Source organism: Quercus lobata, chromosome 5, assembly GCF_001633185.2.
Source record: "Quercus lobata isolate SW786 chromosome 5, ValleyOak3.0 Primary Assembly, whole genome shotgun sequence".
Classification (NCBI taxonomy): Eukaryota; Viridiplantae; Streptophyta; class Magnoliopsida; order Fagales; family Fagaceae; genus Quercus; species Quercus lobata.
In genome coordinates, this window is record NC_044908.1 from 9,540,774 (window position 1) to 9,557,674 (window position 16,901).

At 33.6% G+C, this 16,901-nt stretch overlaps 1 protein-coding gene across 10 annotated transcripts; it reads left to right on the top strand.

Annotated features, from left to right (window-relative positions):
- The first annotated feature begins 1,215 nt into the window (after positions 1-1,215).
- LOC115991570 (TMV resistance protein N-like) lies at positions 1,216-16,021 on the top strand. 10 transcript variants are annotated; one of them, XM_031115372.1, is made up of 11 exons: positions 1,216-1,476; positions 2,348-2,887; positions 3,182-4,265; positions 4,376-4,651; positions 4,756-5,838; positions 5,917-6,683; positions 6,787-6,853; positions 10,061-10,139; positions 10,829-11,675; positions 13,294-13,372; positions 14,102-16,021. In XM_031115372.1, exons 2-6 carry the CDS (start codon positions 2,376-2,378, stop codon positions 6,388-6,390), a joined length of 3,429 nt encoding a protein of 1,142 aa, XP_030971232.1. In that variant the 5' UTR covers positions 1,216-1,476; positions 2,348-2,375; the 3' UTR covers positions 6,391-6,683; positions 6,787-6,853; positions 10,061-10,139; positions 10,829-11,675; positions 13,294-13,372; positions 14,102-16,021. The 10 variants fall into 10 exon arrangements, with proteins under 10 accessions (XP_030971232.1, XP_030971234.1, XP_030971233.1 ...); XM_031115374.1 differs by having other exon boundaries at positions 10,061-10,115; XM_031115373.1 differs by lacking the exon at positions 10,061-10,139.
- The last annotated feature ends 880 nt before the right edge of the window (positions 16,022-16,901 follow it).

Genomic DNA, 16,901 nt, shown 5'->3' on the forward strand with positions numbered 1-16,901 from the left:
AATGCTACCTCTTGATATTTCTAATATAGATATTTAAAATTCAAATCCCCCATTCCAATTATCAATATATTAAAAAAAATAATTAAGCAGATAACTATCAAGAGTCATGTAGTTCAATAATATGATTGATTTCCTTTATGTGGAGAAACAAGATTCAAGTCTCCCCTCTTCCATTTGTTATATATATATATATAACCTCTACCTTAGATCCACTTTTTGGAACTCAAAAGGCACACACAAACGCCTATGGAATAACAATGCTAAGACCACAATAGATTATATAACTTTTAACACAACACACCACTTAGCACAATAGATTATACAACTTCCAGCATAACTCGCCAAGTGGCAAAAAGTTGTGTTCATAGCATTTTTTCCTATGGAATACCTATGGATTTAGGATAATTATATTGTAATGATATGTGGTGAGTTGTAGCAAAACTAGTGTAATTTATTATAATTTTAGCATTTTTTTTTCCAATGAAATACGTATGGATTTAGGATAATTATATTGTAATTATATAGTTTAGTGGTTAAACAAAGTTCTTATTTCTGTTTTCTACCATGTAGTTAGGAGTTGAAGAGGAGGTGGTATTAGACCACGTATGGGGTGTATGTATCGTCCTACCTCAATGTGAAAGAGGCAATACATGTATTGGATGTATAGTATATCCTTTTATGAAAGAAAAAGATAGATATATATTGTCGTCCCATGGGCTTAACTTTAATTAAACATTAGAAGGGCCTTGCGTGTCCTTTTTCAATTTAAAATGTTCACTTACAAGGTAATTGCGGGCAAACTTCTTGTACAATTGGGTCTCAACTGTGTTTGGGATAGTCACATTTGGGCCTAGACAAGCCGATCGAGTAAGGCAATTGATGGGTCTCATGAATATTTTGTGAATGATAAGGAACCACAGTATCTGGATATTTTCTCAAAGATTCCATGGAAATGCCAAGGCTATAACATGCCGAACCTAAAAGGAAAAATGTGGCCATCAAGTAAATAAAATAAAATAAATTTGGCTACTAAAGTATTTCCAAGTGCCACTAGCTTTTTAAAAGCATAGTTGAACAGTAAAAATAAGATGCGCAGAAGTCAAGAAAAGTGAGCTTAATAATGGTGGATGACTCACATGGTGTGTCCTATTTCGTCATTACACTGGGCAAAGTACTCTCTTTTTTTTTTTCCTCCTCTTTTCGTTTGCTCTGTAGACTATTGAACATAATGGAGAGGAATCTTCCCACTAAAGAAAAAGCCAATAAACTAAAATTAAACAAAGATGAATTATTCGGTCCCACGAGTAAAAGCAATTCCAATGACGAAACTTCATACAACTTTCCTTGACTCTCCAACTTTAACTATAATAGTGTTCCTCTTCAATTATTGTCTCTCTATATTTTTTTTTCTCAAACTGAGCACACGGAAAGTGTTTTTTTACCACCAAATCGTTCAAGCCTACTAGCATCCTCAAGGTCCTATCTCTTCTCTTATGCAATGTTTTGTGTGAATTCTCTGTTTTATTTATTTCTTTCTTTTTATATTTTCGATTTCTTTTGGATGATGAGAAAGCAGAGGGAAATGGGAGGAACATACAGATTTTTTTTTCTTGGGTTTGGACATTTTGTTTTATAGTATATGAATTTCTCCTCTTATACCAACAGTGATTGTTAAATTACAAATAAATTTCTGCAATAATTTAATGTTAGTTAAATAGATTTTTTTTTCCTGGGTTTTGACTTTTTTTTCCTGGGTTTTGCTTTTGTAATGATTTAATGTTAGTTAAATAAATTTCTGCATAAATAATAATCATAATAACGTAAGTTATCCAATTTGTTTAAAAATAAACAAACAAATTTTTTTTGACTTCACTGAAAACAGAGGATAGAGGATGTGAATACCCAACAAGGCTAGGATCACTGACACAAGGGTTTTTTTTTTTTTTTTTAAACAAAATTAAATGGTGCGAGGTAATTAGCAAATTGGGTGTAGTTGAAAGATTGTTGTGACCTTAGTTTTATTAATGCCTTTCGTCTCTCTTTCACATACAAACAAAAGAAAAAATAATGGTCATTCCTTTATTAAAAAAGCAATTATATGATAGGAATTGAATCCTGTGTTGTTTCTGAGATATTTTTGAACTTTACAATCACTGCTGCAAATTCATTTCTCAAAGCTGTAAGTTTTCATTTTTCATACACGTCCATCTCTTTTATTCTATACTTTTACTCCCTCCTTAAAATAAATGATCCATATCAAATCATTCCTTTTTTCTCTAATGTTTTTTCCTTATAATTTTTCTTTCAATTTTAATTGAAAACTACCTTTCTCTAATCTTTATTGTAGTTCAATACTTGCCGTCAACATATTTCCAATGTCTTCTATTAGCTCTCAGAAGACCTCCTCTTCGTCATCATTTTCACCTTCAACACCTTGGTGGAAATATGATGTCTTTCTTAGTTTTAGAGGTGAGGACACTCGTTCTAGTTTTACGGACCATCTATATGTTGCTTTGAAACAAAGGGGCATAGTTACCTTTAGAGACGAGGAAAATCTTGAGATAGGAAAGTCTATTTCACCAGAACTCTTGAAAGCAATAAAAGAATCGAGATTTGCAATTGTCATTCTCTCAAGAAACTTTGCGTCATCAACATGGTGCTTGGATGAACTTATAAAGATAATTGGATGCCTAAAAGAGAAGACCACGACTGTTTTACCAATTTTTTATAATGTGGACCCATCTGATGTACGAAAACAAACAGGCACCTTTGCCCAAGCCTTTTCTAAACATGAAGAATCTTTCAAGGACGACATAGAGAAAGTGCAAATGTGGAAAGCTGTTTTAGAAGAAGTGGCAAATCTCAAAGGGTGGCACCTACTGGATAGGTAATCCAATTTGACATATTACTTGCTTCTAAATGTTCAAACTTCAAATAAGTACTCTTATTTTCTTAAGCCTTGTTTTGAACTTTGAGTAAAGCAACATAGATGTTCACACTTCATTTTTATTTTGACTTGATCTAATTAATTTAAATTTTGTATTTCTTTCAAATTTTTCTTGCACAAAGTTATTTACATTTTTTTGGTTTAGCCAACAAAATAGAACATTGGATGTCTACTTTCTTTTTTGGTACTATTTAGGGGTGGTACTGACTAGATATCAATCTCCTATCATTGCAGGTCCGAGGCACAACTTATCCAAGATATTGTGGGAGAGTTATGGCATAAATTGAATTATGCATTCTTTGAAGATACTAAAGACCTTGTAGGAATAGAATCTCGAGTGAAGGAATTGGAATCATGTTTGGCTATAGGGTCTAATGATGTTCGCATAATAGGGGTTTGGGGGATGGGGGGAATAGGTAAAACAACTCTTGCTAGAGTTGTTTTTCATATGGTTTCGAGGGAGTTTGATGGTTGTTGCTTTCTCCATAATGTTAGGGAGGTTTGTGAAAAAGAAGGTTTACTTCCATTGCAACAACAAATTATTAGAAAAATATTAAACGAAAGTATACAAGATGTTGATGAGGGAGTTTTCGTGATCAAAAATAGATTACGTCATAAAAGAATTCTTCTCGTTCTTGATGATGTAAGCCAATTAGACCAGTTGGAAAAGTTAGTTGGGAAGCATAATTGGTTTGGTTTTGGTAGTAGAGTTATCATAACAACAAGGGATAAGCATTTACTACATACACATGAAGTAGATGAAATATGCGAAGCTGAAACATTGAGTGATGATGAAGCTCTTCATCTTTTGAGTTTGAAAGCTTTTAAAAAAGACCGCCCTCCCAAAGATTACCTACAGCTATCCAAAGATGCCGTACAATATACTAAAGGTCTTCCTTTAGCTATTGAGATTTTGGGTTCCACTTTGTTCAATAGAGACATCAATCAATGGAAAAGTACATTACTTAGGCTTAAAAAATTTCCGGAATGTGCAATTTTCGAAGCACTTAAAATAAGTTATGATAGACTACATGAAACAGAGAAAAAAATATTCTTGTATATTGCATGTTTCTTTAATCATGAGTACAAAAATAGTGTAGTGAGTAAACTAGATTATCTTGACCTTTACCCTGCTATTGGATTAGTGGTTCTAGTTGAGAAATCTCTCATAAAAATCAATGATCCTAAAGTGTGGATGCATGATTTAGTGCAAGACATGGGCAGGAAAATAGTTCATGAAGAGTGCCCTGAAGAGCCTGGAAAGCGGAGCATCTTGTGGTCATTCGAAGACATTAATAGTGTACTAACAAAAAATACGGTAAGAGGTTACATATACCCTATAATATTATTCAAAAACGTGCAACTTAGAGTAGCTTTGGTAATCATACATTTTGCAATTAACTAATCCCTTTTGTTCATGATTATTAGGGAACAGAAGCAATTCAAGGCATAGTCCTAAAGTTGCCTGAATCAAAAGAGGCATATTGGAATCCTGAATCTTTCTCAATGATGCATAATCTGAAATTGCTCACAATTGATAATGTTCAACTTCTCCATGAACCCAAACATCTTCCTATTGGCTTAAGATTTCTTGAGTGGAGGGGATACCCTTCAAAATCTTTGCCATTAAATTTCCAATCAAATGATCTTGTTGAACTTTACATGTGCTGTAGCCACATTGAACAACTTTGGAAAGGAGCAAAGGTAATTTAAGCATCCTTGTACTTATTTATATTTAAGTTCCATTAAATTGTAGGGATTTGTTGAAGCTAATTGTTCTTCTTTTTTTTTTTGGTTGCTTTTAATAGTCTTTTGAGAAGTTGAAAATCATCCAAATGAATGGGTCTCCAAACCTTATAGAAACCCCTGATTTGATCAAAGTCCCGAATCTTGAGAAAATGTTTCTTGAAGATTGTTTAAATTTACGTGAGATTCACCCTTCAACTTTGGTTCATAATAGGCTTACTCTTCTCAATCTAAGAGGCTGTGTAAATGTCAAAACTCTTCCAAGCAAGTTTGAAATGGAGTCTCTTGAGGTTCTTATTCTTTCTAGTTGCTCAAAACTAAAAAAGATTCCAGAATTTGGAGAAAACATGCAACATGTATTAGAGCTTTATTTGGGTGGAACTGCTATTAATAAATTACCCACATCAATTGGGCATTTGACCACCCTTGTTTTATTGAATGTAAGAGATTGCAAAAGTCTTACATGTTTGCCAAGCAGCATTTTTAATTTGAAATTGCTTAAAGACGTGAATATTTCGGGATGCTCGAAACTTGAGAGATTGCCAGAGAATGTGGGGAACGCGGAAAGTGTAGAGGAGTTGGATGTGAGTGGAACTGCTATAAGAGAGGTGCCTTCCTCCATTGGTCTCCTAAAAAATCTTAAAATGCTCTCTTTCAGTGGATGTAAGGGGCTATCATCATTTAACTATACATCTTGGTATGATCTCCTCCCATTTTCTTCAAGGCCAAAAATTGCAGATCCCATGGGTTTGTCCTCTCTATCGGGTTTGTGTTCTTTGACTAAATTGAAACTACGAGACTGCAATCTCAGGGAAATCTCTAATGATATTAGTTGCATATTCTCTTTAAAAGAAATAGATCTAAGTGAGAATAGTTTTGTTTGCCTTCCTGATAGCATCAGTCAACTATGTAAGTTGGAAATCATGCATTTGGAGAATTGCACGAGTCTACGAACATTGCCAAATCTTCCAGTAGATATCATACGAATTTGGGGAGATGGTTGTACCTCATTGGAAACGGTACTAGATCTCCAAAAACCTAATTCTTTTTGTAAGGGAGAGCTTTATCTTTCAAATTGCAGTAAACTGGCTGAAAATCAAGATTTCATTGACATATTTTTGGCAGTGATAAGAAAGCACCATCAGGTCTCTCTCTCTCTCTCTCTCTCTCTCTTTGTGTGTGTGTGTGTGTATGTTATAAACAACTTGCTTTGTTTGTTTTAGGGACTCTCTCGTCACGATAGCTATGATAATCGAGAATACAATTGGAGATATGACATGATTATTCCAGGAAGTGTAATTCCGAAGTGGTTTATCCATCAAAGTATTGGGGCTGAAGTGAATATAAAAGAACCTTCTTCTCATTTGTGTGATGACTGGATGGGGACTGCTATTTGCGTTGTATTTTCTTCTCTTCTCCATTTTTCAATATCCTTTCGGTTGATAGCAAATGGAAAAGTAATGTCTGCTAAGTTAGGCACTACGTATTACAGTTTTGTTGATTTATTATCAGATCATATTTTTCTATGTTATTTGCTTCCTCAATACTACAAGGAGGACATAAAATTACTGAACGAATGTGAAGCAAATGAATTGAGTCAGATTGGCATTAAAATTATTATTGAAGATTCAGAGGTGCAAGTGAAGAAATGTGGGTTCCGTGTGGTATACAAGAAAGACTTAGAAGAACTCAATTGAACTATGGCTTAGAGTAGTAGCACCAGCATCATTCCTTATGAGGACTTGGGTGTTCTCCATCATAATTTCAAGAATTCGGTAGTGGTTGCGGAAGATAACAAAGCAAAGCAAATTCATGACAATTTCGACAGGGCTGGGCCTAGTAGAGACGGAAGTTGTAATGATGTGGCACACCCAAACAGGATTGAAAGGCTCCATGGTGGCTTTGATTGTGAGGAGTACTTCGAATGTGGTGAGGAGATCAATGATTAGCAGGAATCTAGATGGAATTGGGAACTGGGTTCAAATACTCTGTAAGTCAATGAATCCAAATTAATTCCTATTTGTTTTATCTTTTGGTATATATTTGTACTTTTGTTTGATTTGATTTTAAATTCTAAATCATATATTGCTTAGCTTCATTATTCGCACTTATTCCAAAAAGGGGCATCATTGAAGATTGTTGAACTCCTTGTCTTTGCCCGTAAGTCACTGTTTTTCTTCTTGATTAAAATTTTATTGAATTTACCATCGTTTTATTGAATTTTCCATCTTTACATATCATATATGTGAACTCATGTATAGATCACAATCACAACGATTAGTGTATATATATATATATATATATATTCCTGCTTTGCTCTGAATTTTATTTTATTTAAAGTAGGATACTAATGTGATTCGTGGTTCAACTCAGTTGATTCGTGGGTCAACTGAAAAGGATCTATATCTACACAGTAGCTAATGGGTCACTAAAAAAATCAAATCATCTCCAATTCGTCCATAAGAGTTGTCCAGAGCCAAAGGTCGTCCGTGGGCATAAGGGTTGTCCATCAGGAAAGCGCCTAGACAACCACCCAAAAGTCCTTTCTCCAAATTTTACCTTAACTAGTCACAGACCCGCGCGTTGCGCGTGATTATTTTTTATGGTGATGTCATTATTATTATTATTATTTTGTAATTTGAACTAATTTAATGAAAAGTAATGCATTTCATAATCATATTTATCACAAAATAATTTTTTATTATTGTAGAATTGTTTTATTTAAAATTTGAAACCTTAATTCTACCATAGTTGGTTGACTAATTTTTACATCTTTAAGTCAATTAAATACGTTTTGCATGCTACATGTAAACCTTCTTTTCCATAAGGGTTGAAATAATGTGTAATATTTTTTTTCTATGGAAGTTAAAAAGAATAAAATTCACCTTGTCTTGATGTTTTTTAAAAATTAAATTTGGTGATTCTCTTTCAATAATTGTGAAAATTCCAAGCAATAATTCAGAAGGTAATACATGTTACATGTTCATGCTTTGATTGTGTAATTGTATGATTGATTTGGGTTGTAATTTATAAGTTGAATATGATGGTGTATATCCAAAAGAGTCTAACTATGTTGTTTAGGATATTGAATATAGTGTTGTGTGATTTATAGAGTAGCGATGGTTGTAGTAATTAAAAAATTGGTTTTTCATTGTCTTTTAAGTTAATAAAAACCTTACATCTATTTTTTTTTCAAAAAACCTTTACATATTTTTTTAACGTGAATCTTTACATATACCTTAATAAGTAAACCCTATACATTTCATTTTCTTAGATCCATATAAAAAAGACATCTATTCCATAATAATAGTGGCTAATTAGTTTTTTTATGTTCTCATTTATAACGTTTCTTACTATTATCATATTTTACTGACTGTTGATTTTCATAATTGAGGCATTAAATGAGAGTTAAATTCTTCAAACCTTTCATTAGATTTTAAAAGTCATGGTGTGTGAAGAATATAAGCATTTAAGGATTTTTTTTTTATATTTTATTATTTTTAAATAATGGCAAAAAAAATATTTTGAAAATTTTCATCTTTATTTCTTATATATTTCTATTATTACTTAAGAACGTTTTCCTTTTAGTTTTGATAATAAATATGATTTTCTAGATTAAAGTTTGATTAGTTTCAAATTTAAATTTTGTATGATTTTATTTAATTTTTGATTATATGATTTAATTAAGTGAATTTAATGATTTATTTATTTGCATTGTAAAGTTTATAATAACATTCGTAGGGTCATCTTTAATTAAATTTTTACTCCTTTAACCGTCGGTCTCTTTGTTTTCCAATTAACGGTTACTAATTAATTTATTTAATTCACGTTTGATTTCTTTTACTAATCTCTTTCTCTCCCTCTTTGTTAACATCCTATTATTTTCCCAAATTTAATGATAATTCTAATGTACTAAATATGCATATTGTAACGTTTATTTTTATTTTTATTTTACTCCATTTTGCTACCATGAATTTAGTACATCCATAACTATTAGTTTATTATTTTATGATATGTTTGGTTTGATATTATTATTATTATTATTATAAATTTAGTGTTTCTAAAATAGCATGTGTTTTGTATTCTCTTTTTCTATTTATGCATTGTAACGTTTTATGGGAATACTTTATAAGAAAATTGTTTATTCTTTTGTTTTTTTTTTTTAAATTGAGTGTTCCTAAATTGATATTTGTATTGTATTTATTTTTCCATTGATGCATTGTAACATTTCATGGGAAGACTTTATAAGAACAATTTTTATTTATTGAATAAAATATTATATGTTTAATTTTTTTAAAAAATGAGAAAAATATAAATAATTATGATATGGAGGATGTTGCTAAATTTAAATGTTGAATAAAATAAGATGAGAATAAAATAATAAAAATGAAGTGTATAGCAATAAACACCATATTATTTTAGTTATGCTAGGTAATAAAATAAAATAATATTTTTATATACTATCTTTATAATGTAATAATATAACATTTAACAACCAATGAGAATAAAAAAGGTAACAACATAAAATATAAAACTAAATCGTATCAAGCTCGATTACCTGTCAATTCCAATTTTAGCAAACTAACTGACTTCTAGTAGTCTAAAATTGATTTCTGCAATGCATTTGATGGAGCTTTCAATACTGCATCAGTATGTTTTGATAGTCAACCTGTTACACTAAAATTAGAAAATATATATATATATATATATATGCCAAAAATTGAAGGAATATATATATATATATATAGAGAGAGAGAGAGAGAGAGAGAGAGAGAGAGAGAGAGAGAGGCTTTTGTGTGTGGAAAAATAGAAATTATGCATGGAATAAGAGGGAGAATGACAATTTTATAGCATGAGGATAAGAATAAGAAGAGTAAAAAATAAAGAAAGATAAAAAGATAGAATAATATTAATATTGAGAGTAGTGGGGATATGAAAAGTTGAAATGGAATGAGAAAGGTTGAAGAAAGTTAAGGTAAAGAGTAGTGAGGATATGAAAAGTTAAAATGGAATTGAAAATTTAAAAATAAATAAGAATAATTAAAAATAAGATAAATTAAATATGATATTTTGATTGTAATATAATAGAGTTTTTAATTCACTTTAAATGTTAAAAAATTATATAAAAAAATGGGAAAAAAATTGATAATGAGATGGCTGCTGACGTGGCTTAATGGGAGCATAGCAACATTAAATGCTACGCTTCAGCTTTTAGTAATATATTGATTGATTAGATTATACCTAGCAAAGAGACTTGACTAGAATTCAAATTAAAAGGACAGCAATAGACGGTAGAGAACCTGACCATACAACAAACTTGATTATATATTACTAAGCATATCATCTGAGACATATTCATCTTTACAGTAATCAGACTCGAGAAGGCAAACAACTGTGTTGACAAGGTTGAAAGTTGTAGAAGGTAGCCTGCTTAGTGCTTAGATTGGTAACCCCTCCTGTTTTACTTGCTATCATTGTTGTATTACATCTAGAATTAAAGTTTTCTCATATTATTCCCATTGGGTTTATTATTTAGAAGGATGTATCATAATCATAGTGGAAAGATGTTAAACTTTCATAATCATTGTCATTCATTTTTTGAAAATCTTATATTTTTTGTCATTCAAAACAATCTGCATCTGTTAATAGGAATTTAAAGTTATCTTGACACTTCGACTTGGAAACAGCACCAAGTTAGGGAGTGATACTCTCATGAGGTGTTTGGTCAAATTTTAGTCACCCCTATCTCAAGGTAAGGAGCTATTGATAAGCTAATATGGCCTCAATGATATAAGGTCAAAATAAGCTACCATTGGGGATTGAAGCTTCCTTTGAAGTTAATAATTTTTGTGTGGAACTCATGAGGACTTACTCATCAAATCAAAATAGTGAAATGAAACATAGTGAGTGACGGCATGTCTTATGCAATGAGGTAGAGGAAAACTTGGATCTTTTATCCCTTAAGTGCTCATGCTATCTTGTTTGGATTAGATTTGAGCCTTGGAACTAAGTTAATTTCTCCTTGCTCTTTGAAGCAGTGGTTGGCTCAATGGATGGAGGATCCATATTTGTATAGATTGATGTTTAATGGTGCAAAAGAGTGTGCTTAAGAAGTGATAATACTTTGTTTTGCAGGTATGCAAAAGCCTCTATTGCACATCAGGCAGATCAGAGTGACTGCGGGAAAGTACAAAGGCAAGTGTATCCAATTCTGGGGGGTTGTGGATGTTGTTGACAATTGAGGGACACTAGCAGAGATGGTGTGGATGGGGTGGTTTTGGCTATGAAGCCAAATCATGTGATGGCAAGCTGTTGCAGTTCTTCCATATGCAACCAAATGGCATGTAGCTAGATGCCTGACTGTGCAAAAAGCATCATGAGGGACTGCTGTTTGCTTTGTATTTTCTTCTTGTCTTGAATTTACACTATCTTGTCAGTTGATAGCAAATGGAAAAGTAATGTCTGCTTCAATAGGCCGTGATTATGAAATTGTTGGTTTATCAGATAATATTTTTCTATGTTATTTGCTTCCTCAATACTACAACAAGAAGGAGGACATAAAATTATTGAACGAATGTGAAGCAAATGAATTGACTCAGATTGGCATTAAAATTGAAACTAGAAGTTCAGGCATGGAGGTGAAGAAATGCGGGTTCCGAATGGTATACAAGAAAGACGTAGAAGAACTCAACTGAACTATGGCTCAAAGTAGCAACACCAGCATCATTCCTTATGAGGACTTGGATGTTCTCCATCATAATTTTGACAATTTGGCAGTGGTATGTAAACAAGCAAAACGAATTTGTGACGATTACGAAGATGCTGGACCTAGTGGAGAAGGAAGCTCTAATGATTTGCCACACCCAAAAAGGATTGAAAGTCTCCATGGTGACTCTGATTGTGAGGAATACTTCGAATGTGGTGAGGAGATCAATGATTAGCAGGAGCATAGATGGAATAGGAAATTGGGTTCAAATACTCTGTAAGTCAATGAATCCAAATTAATTTCTATTTGTTTTATCTTTTGGTATATATTTGTACTTTTGTTTGGTTCGATTTTAAATTCTAAACAGTATATTGCTTAGCTTCGTTTTTTGCACTTATTCCAAAAAGGGGCATCATTGAAGATTGTTGAACTCCTTGTCTTTTTTCTTAATCAACTTTTTTCTCTTGATTGCCTGTAAGTCACTGTTTTTCTTCTTAATTAAAATTTTGTTGAATTCACCATCGTTAACTCATGTATAGATCACAATCACAATGATGAGTCTAGCTAGACATAGCATCTTGCTTTCTCGAAGGTTTTATGAGGTTGTTTGCTAACTATCAACCAAAGAAAATGCTCTTTTTCTGTTTAAACGAGTTCAACTGATTTATATACATACACACATATATATATATATATATATATTTTTTTTTTTTTCTGCTCTGCTCTGAAATTCTTATTTTTTTAAAGTAGGATGTTAATGTGATTCATGGTTCAAATGAAAAGGATCTATATCATCTACATTCTTCATAATTGATCTGTGGGTCAACTGAAAAGAATCTATATCCACATCAGTAGCGGTTTTGGTAAAATTCTTAAGCTAGCATAATTAGGAAGCTAAGCTCGTACCCATATGTGAACAGGTGTTTGATAAACAACTAAATGAAAAGCTCTCACCGGAGACAATATTTTATGCTAAAAGCATTTACTTTTGATTTATTTGTCACCACAACATGTTTTGAATGACTACATATTGCTCAATTGTTAGACATGCCATGATGAATCAGTGATTTATGATAATAGAATATGGAATGGTAGGTAGTATTAAATGACCTCAGCTATGTGCAGCTTTTGTTCTGGAATGTAGGGAAATCATCATTCACATCATTGTCCTATCACCTATGTATTGCTTGTGTAGAAGCATTGATGAGACCTCGATTGAGTTTAAAAGAACATGGTTGCTACAACATGAATTATGTAAAATTTGCTGTTTAAAAGTTTTAATTATGTAAGTTTTTACCATAAGATTTTTGTACTTTTGCCTCTTAGGTCTGTTTGGATTGAACTTATTGTTGCTGAAAGTGAAAACTAAAAACTGAAAATTGAAAGTACTGTAGCAAAATAATTTTTAAATGTGTGAATAGTATCGTGAGACTCATTTTTAATATTTTTTAGTGCGTGAACAGTGATAAACAGTGCTGCTACAGTACTGCTACAGTGCGCTACAGTGCTTATTGTCCCTAGAACATGTGAAGTGAAAAAAAAAAAAAAGGGTAAAACGCAGCTTGGATTCAGCGGAAAACGCTGAATCCAAACGGCACCTTAATGTACTTGAAAGTTTTTCCACGTTTTTCCACCTTTCTAAAACTTTCACCCTAATCAAATTATTGGCTTAAGGTTGTCCATACCCATTTCAGATCATTACCAAACCAGGCAGAGCTGAAACAAACCAAAAGTCCTATCTCCAAATCGTACCTTAATTAGATTATACCCAGCAAAGAGACTTGACTAGAATTTAAATTAAAAGGACAGCAGTAGACGGTGGAGAACCTGACCATACAACAAACTTGATTATATATTACTAAGCATATCATCTGAGACATATTCATCTTTACAGTAATCAGACTCGAGAAGGCAAACAACTGTGTTGGCAAGATTGAAAGTTGTAGAAGGTAGCCTGCTTAGTGCTTAGATCGGTAAGCCCTCCTATTTTACTTGCTATCATTGCTGTATTACATCTAGAATTAAAGTTTTCTCATATTATTCCCATTGGGTTTATTATTTAGAAGGATGTATCATAATCATAGTGGAAAGATGTTAAGCTTTCATAATCATTGTCATTCATTTTTTGAAAATCTTATATTTTTTGTCATTCAAAACAATCTGCATCTGTTAATAGGAATTTAAAGTTATCTTGACACTTCAACTTGGAAATAGCACCAGGTTAGGGAGTGATGCTCTCCCGAGGTGTCTGGTCAAATTTTAGTCACCCCTATCTCAAGGTAAGGAGCTATTGATAAGCTGATATGGCCTCAATGATATAAGGTCAAAATAAGCTGCCATTGAAAGTAGGGGAACTTAGGTTATAGGAGACATGTTTGTGGGGATTGAAGCTTCCTTTGAAGTTAATAATTTTTGTGTGGAACGCATGAGGACTTACTCATCAAAATAGTGAAACAAAACATAGTGAGTGACAGTGTGTCCTATGCAATGAGGCAGAGGAAATCTTGGATCGTTTATCCCTTAAGTGCTCATGCTATCTTGTTTGGGTTAGATTTGAGCCTTGGAACTGAGTTAATTTATCCTTACTCTTTGAAGCAATGGTTGGCTCAATGGATGGACAATCCAAATTTGTATAGATCGATGTTTAAGGGTGCAAAAGAGTGTGCTTAAGATTTAAGAAGTGATAATGCTTTGTTTTGCAGGTATGCATAATCCTCTGTTGCACATTAGGCAGATCAGAGTGACTGCAGGAAAGTACCAAGGCAAGTGTATCCAGCTCTAGAGGGTTGTGGATGTTGACAATTGAGGGACACTAGCAGAGATGGTGTGGATGGGGTGGTTTTGGCTATGAAGCCAAATCATGTGATGGCAAGCTATTGCAGTTCTTCCATATGCAACCAAATGGCATGTAACTAGATGCCTAGCTGTCCAAAAAGCATTAACTGAGGCTATACAGCTTGATTTTTGCAGACTTATTTCAACAATATCTAGAGTGGAGGACCTCTTTTTGAGAAAGAAAGTCCCTTGGCAAATTTTTGTGCTGATTGAAGACCACAAGTGCTTGGAAGTTGGTGAATGCTAGTGGTTATGAATGTTGTGCATAAGAGAGTCCTTGCAGATCTTGGGGCCCTGGCTACTCTTGCTTTCTAATCTTACAGACATTTTTGGACTCTACTAATAGCCAACCATTCTGACATTATTGTATCTAAAAACCAAACCAGAAAAAATGTTATCTTTATACCTTTTTTGGACTCATTTAAGCCTTGGGCATATGTCTGTGTGCATTCATTAACATTTTAAGACATTACATAAGAGATTTGTTTCTTTGTGTAAATTCCTGTTAAAGCAAATAAGAGCAATTGACTTGACCATTTAAAATTGCTTGAGACCAGCTTTTCTTGCCTCATGAAGCTTGTGCCATCCTGGGCATTCCACTGAGTCGTCACTACCCTCCAGATAAAATTGCTTGGGCTTACTCCCCATCAGGTTTGTTCACCACAAGCAGCGCCTATAAGCTCCTTGTTTCCAGTGATGCTGTCAGTCAAGCAGGAAGGTCGAATGTGGATACTCAAAAACATTTTTGGAAGGGAGTTTGGAGGCTACAGTTTCCTAACAAGATTAAACATTTCATTTGGCGAGCTTGTAATGACGCTCTGCCAACTATGAGCAACCTCTTTCGCAGGCAGATTACGTCCTCTGATAGTGTGAACTTTGCCAACTCTGCCCAGAAGATCCGTTGCATGCCATCTGGTCTTGCAAGGATGTTGAGAGTACTTGGAGCTCAGTTCAATGCTTCCACCAATCGAGCACCCCCCAACCCCCGAATTTTTGTGACTTACTCTCTCGGTTTTTGCAGGTTCAGGAGGATTATAGAAAGGAGGTGTTTGCTATATCAGCTTGGTTCTTGTGGAATCAGAGAAACGCTATCCATTTTGGCCGACCGGTGCACCCTTCGGTTCATATCATCTCATTGGCGGGTAACTTGCTGCAAGATTTCTTGGCTATTCAAGAACTGGACCCGGTGGTGGCTCGCTCCCCCATCCTGCAACAATGGCGCCCTCCGGAGCTAAACCAGCACAAAGTCAACTTTGATGCTGCAATATTCACAGCTACAAATTCGGCTGGAATTGGAGTGGTTGTTAGAGACTGGAGAGGTGAATTTGTTGGCGCGTTTTCTATCTCTGTGCCGCTGTCTCATACCGTTGCTGATATGGAAGCCTTAGCATGTCGAAAAGCTGTCGAATTTGCTGCTGAGATTGGTCTGCAGGGAGTAAGTTTTGAAGGGGATTCAGCCATGGTTATCAATGCTTTAAATCAAGGTAATGCTGGATTACCAACCTATGGAGTCGTCATTGAAGACATTCGCTGTCAAGCTATGGTTTTTCAGTCCTCTGTTTTCAATCATGCTAGTCGTTCTTGTAACTGTGTTGCTGATGCTTTAGCAAAAAAAGCTAAAGGCAGTCGAGGTACCCAGGTGTGGCTCAACGATCCACCTAAGGATATTGCCTCCTTGTTATTTGATGTTCATTAAGTTCTTGTTCTTATTCAATAAAATCCCAGGCTTCTTGTCTGGTTTCTCAAAAAATAAAAGACCTGACCATTTAATGGCTCTAGCCGAGTAACTATTGTATACATTTTTTGTTGTGCATCAACAAGATATGCGTCTTTTGAGTCACGTTATATAAATTTCCAATAGAAAAACTTTGCTCAAATGGGTTAGAATGGTAATAATAAGAAGATAAATGAAGTTTAGAATAGCTTCTCTTGTTTGTTAATGGAATGATGAAAATTGCATAATTAGTTCCAATTTAAAAGGATCTAGGGCAAAACCATCTAGTCTTAATAGTGAATTATTGCTATGCTGCATAACATGATCATTTTGGTTTCAGCCAAGGAACACAAACAGTTGTAGAGAATTCACAACACTTGGTAATGTATTGAGAAATCTCATTAGTGCTTAGAGAATTTAGAAGTCATTAGTGAACTTATTGAAACCCTCATATACCTCATGATGCAAATCCATTTGCAAAGTCATGAATTTTGAAGATGGGGTTCCCACTAAATGTTTTTAGATTACATTTTCAATCTTCATTTATTATTCTTCATTTTTAAAAATGGTTACATCTAAAATCATTAATAATGTCTTCAACTGCCTTTTGTTCATCTACCAAAAAAAAAAAAAAAACTTCAACTGCCTTTCAAAATCCCCTGCCTCTTTCTTATCCTTTTTCTCTCTTTCAACGAACACAACAAGCTTTCTCTTCCTGTCCTATCAACAATTTCTAGGCTTTTGCTATACCTTTTGGATTTGCAATGCAACAAATCACATAAACTACATTACACATAAAAAATTTCCTAGTCTGTAACAATCATCAATTCATTAATGGAAGTGAAATGCAGCAAAGGAACGATTGCATGACATAATCCTTTGACTTTCAAAGAACTTGGGTGCAATTGTGAGACCAAGATAGCTATTGTTTGAAACGATCGAAACCAAGATAT

What these genes read in the sequence shown, in the direction of transcription:
- LOC115991570 (XM_031115372.1), top strand. Translation starts at nt 2,376, where the DNA reads ATGTCTTCTATTAGCTCTCAGAAGACCTCCTCTTCGTCATCATTTTCA. An exon ending in GGGTGGCACCTACTGGATAG is followed by an intron (nt 2,888 to 3,181) that starts GTAATCCAATTT and finishes CTATCATTGCAG; the next exon opens with GTCCGAGGCACAACTTATCC. An exon ending in GTGTACTAACAAAAAATACG is followed by an intron (nt 4,266 to 4,375) that starts GTAAGAGGTTAC and finishes CATGATTATTAG; the next exon opens with GGAACAGAAGCAATTCAAGG.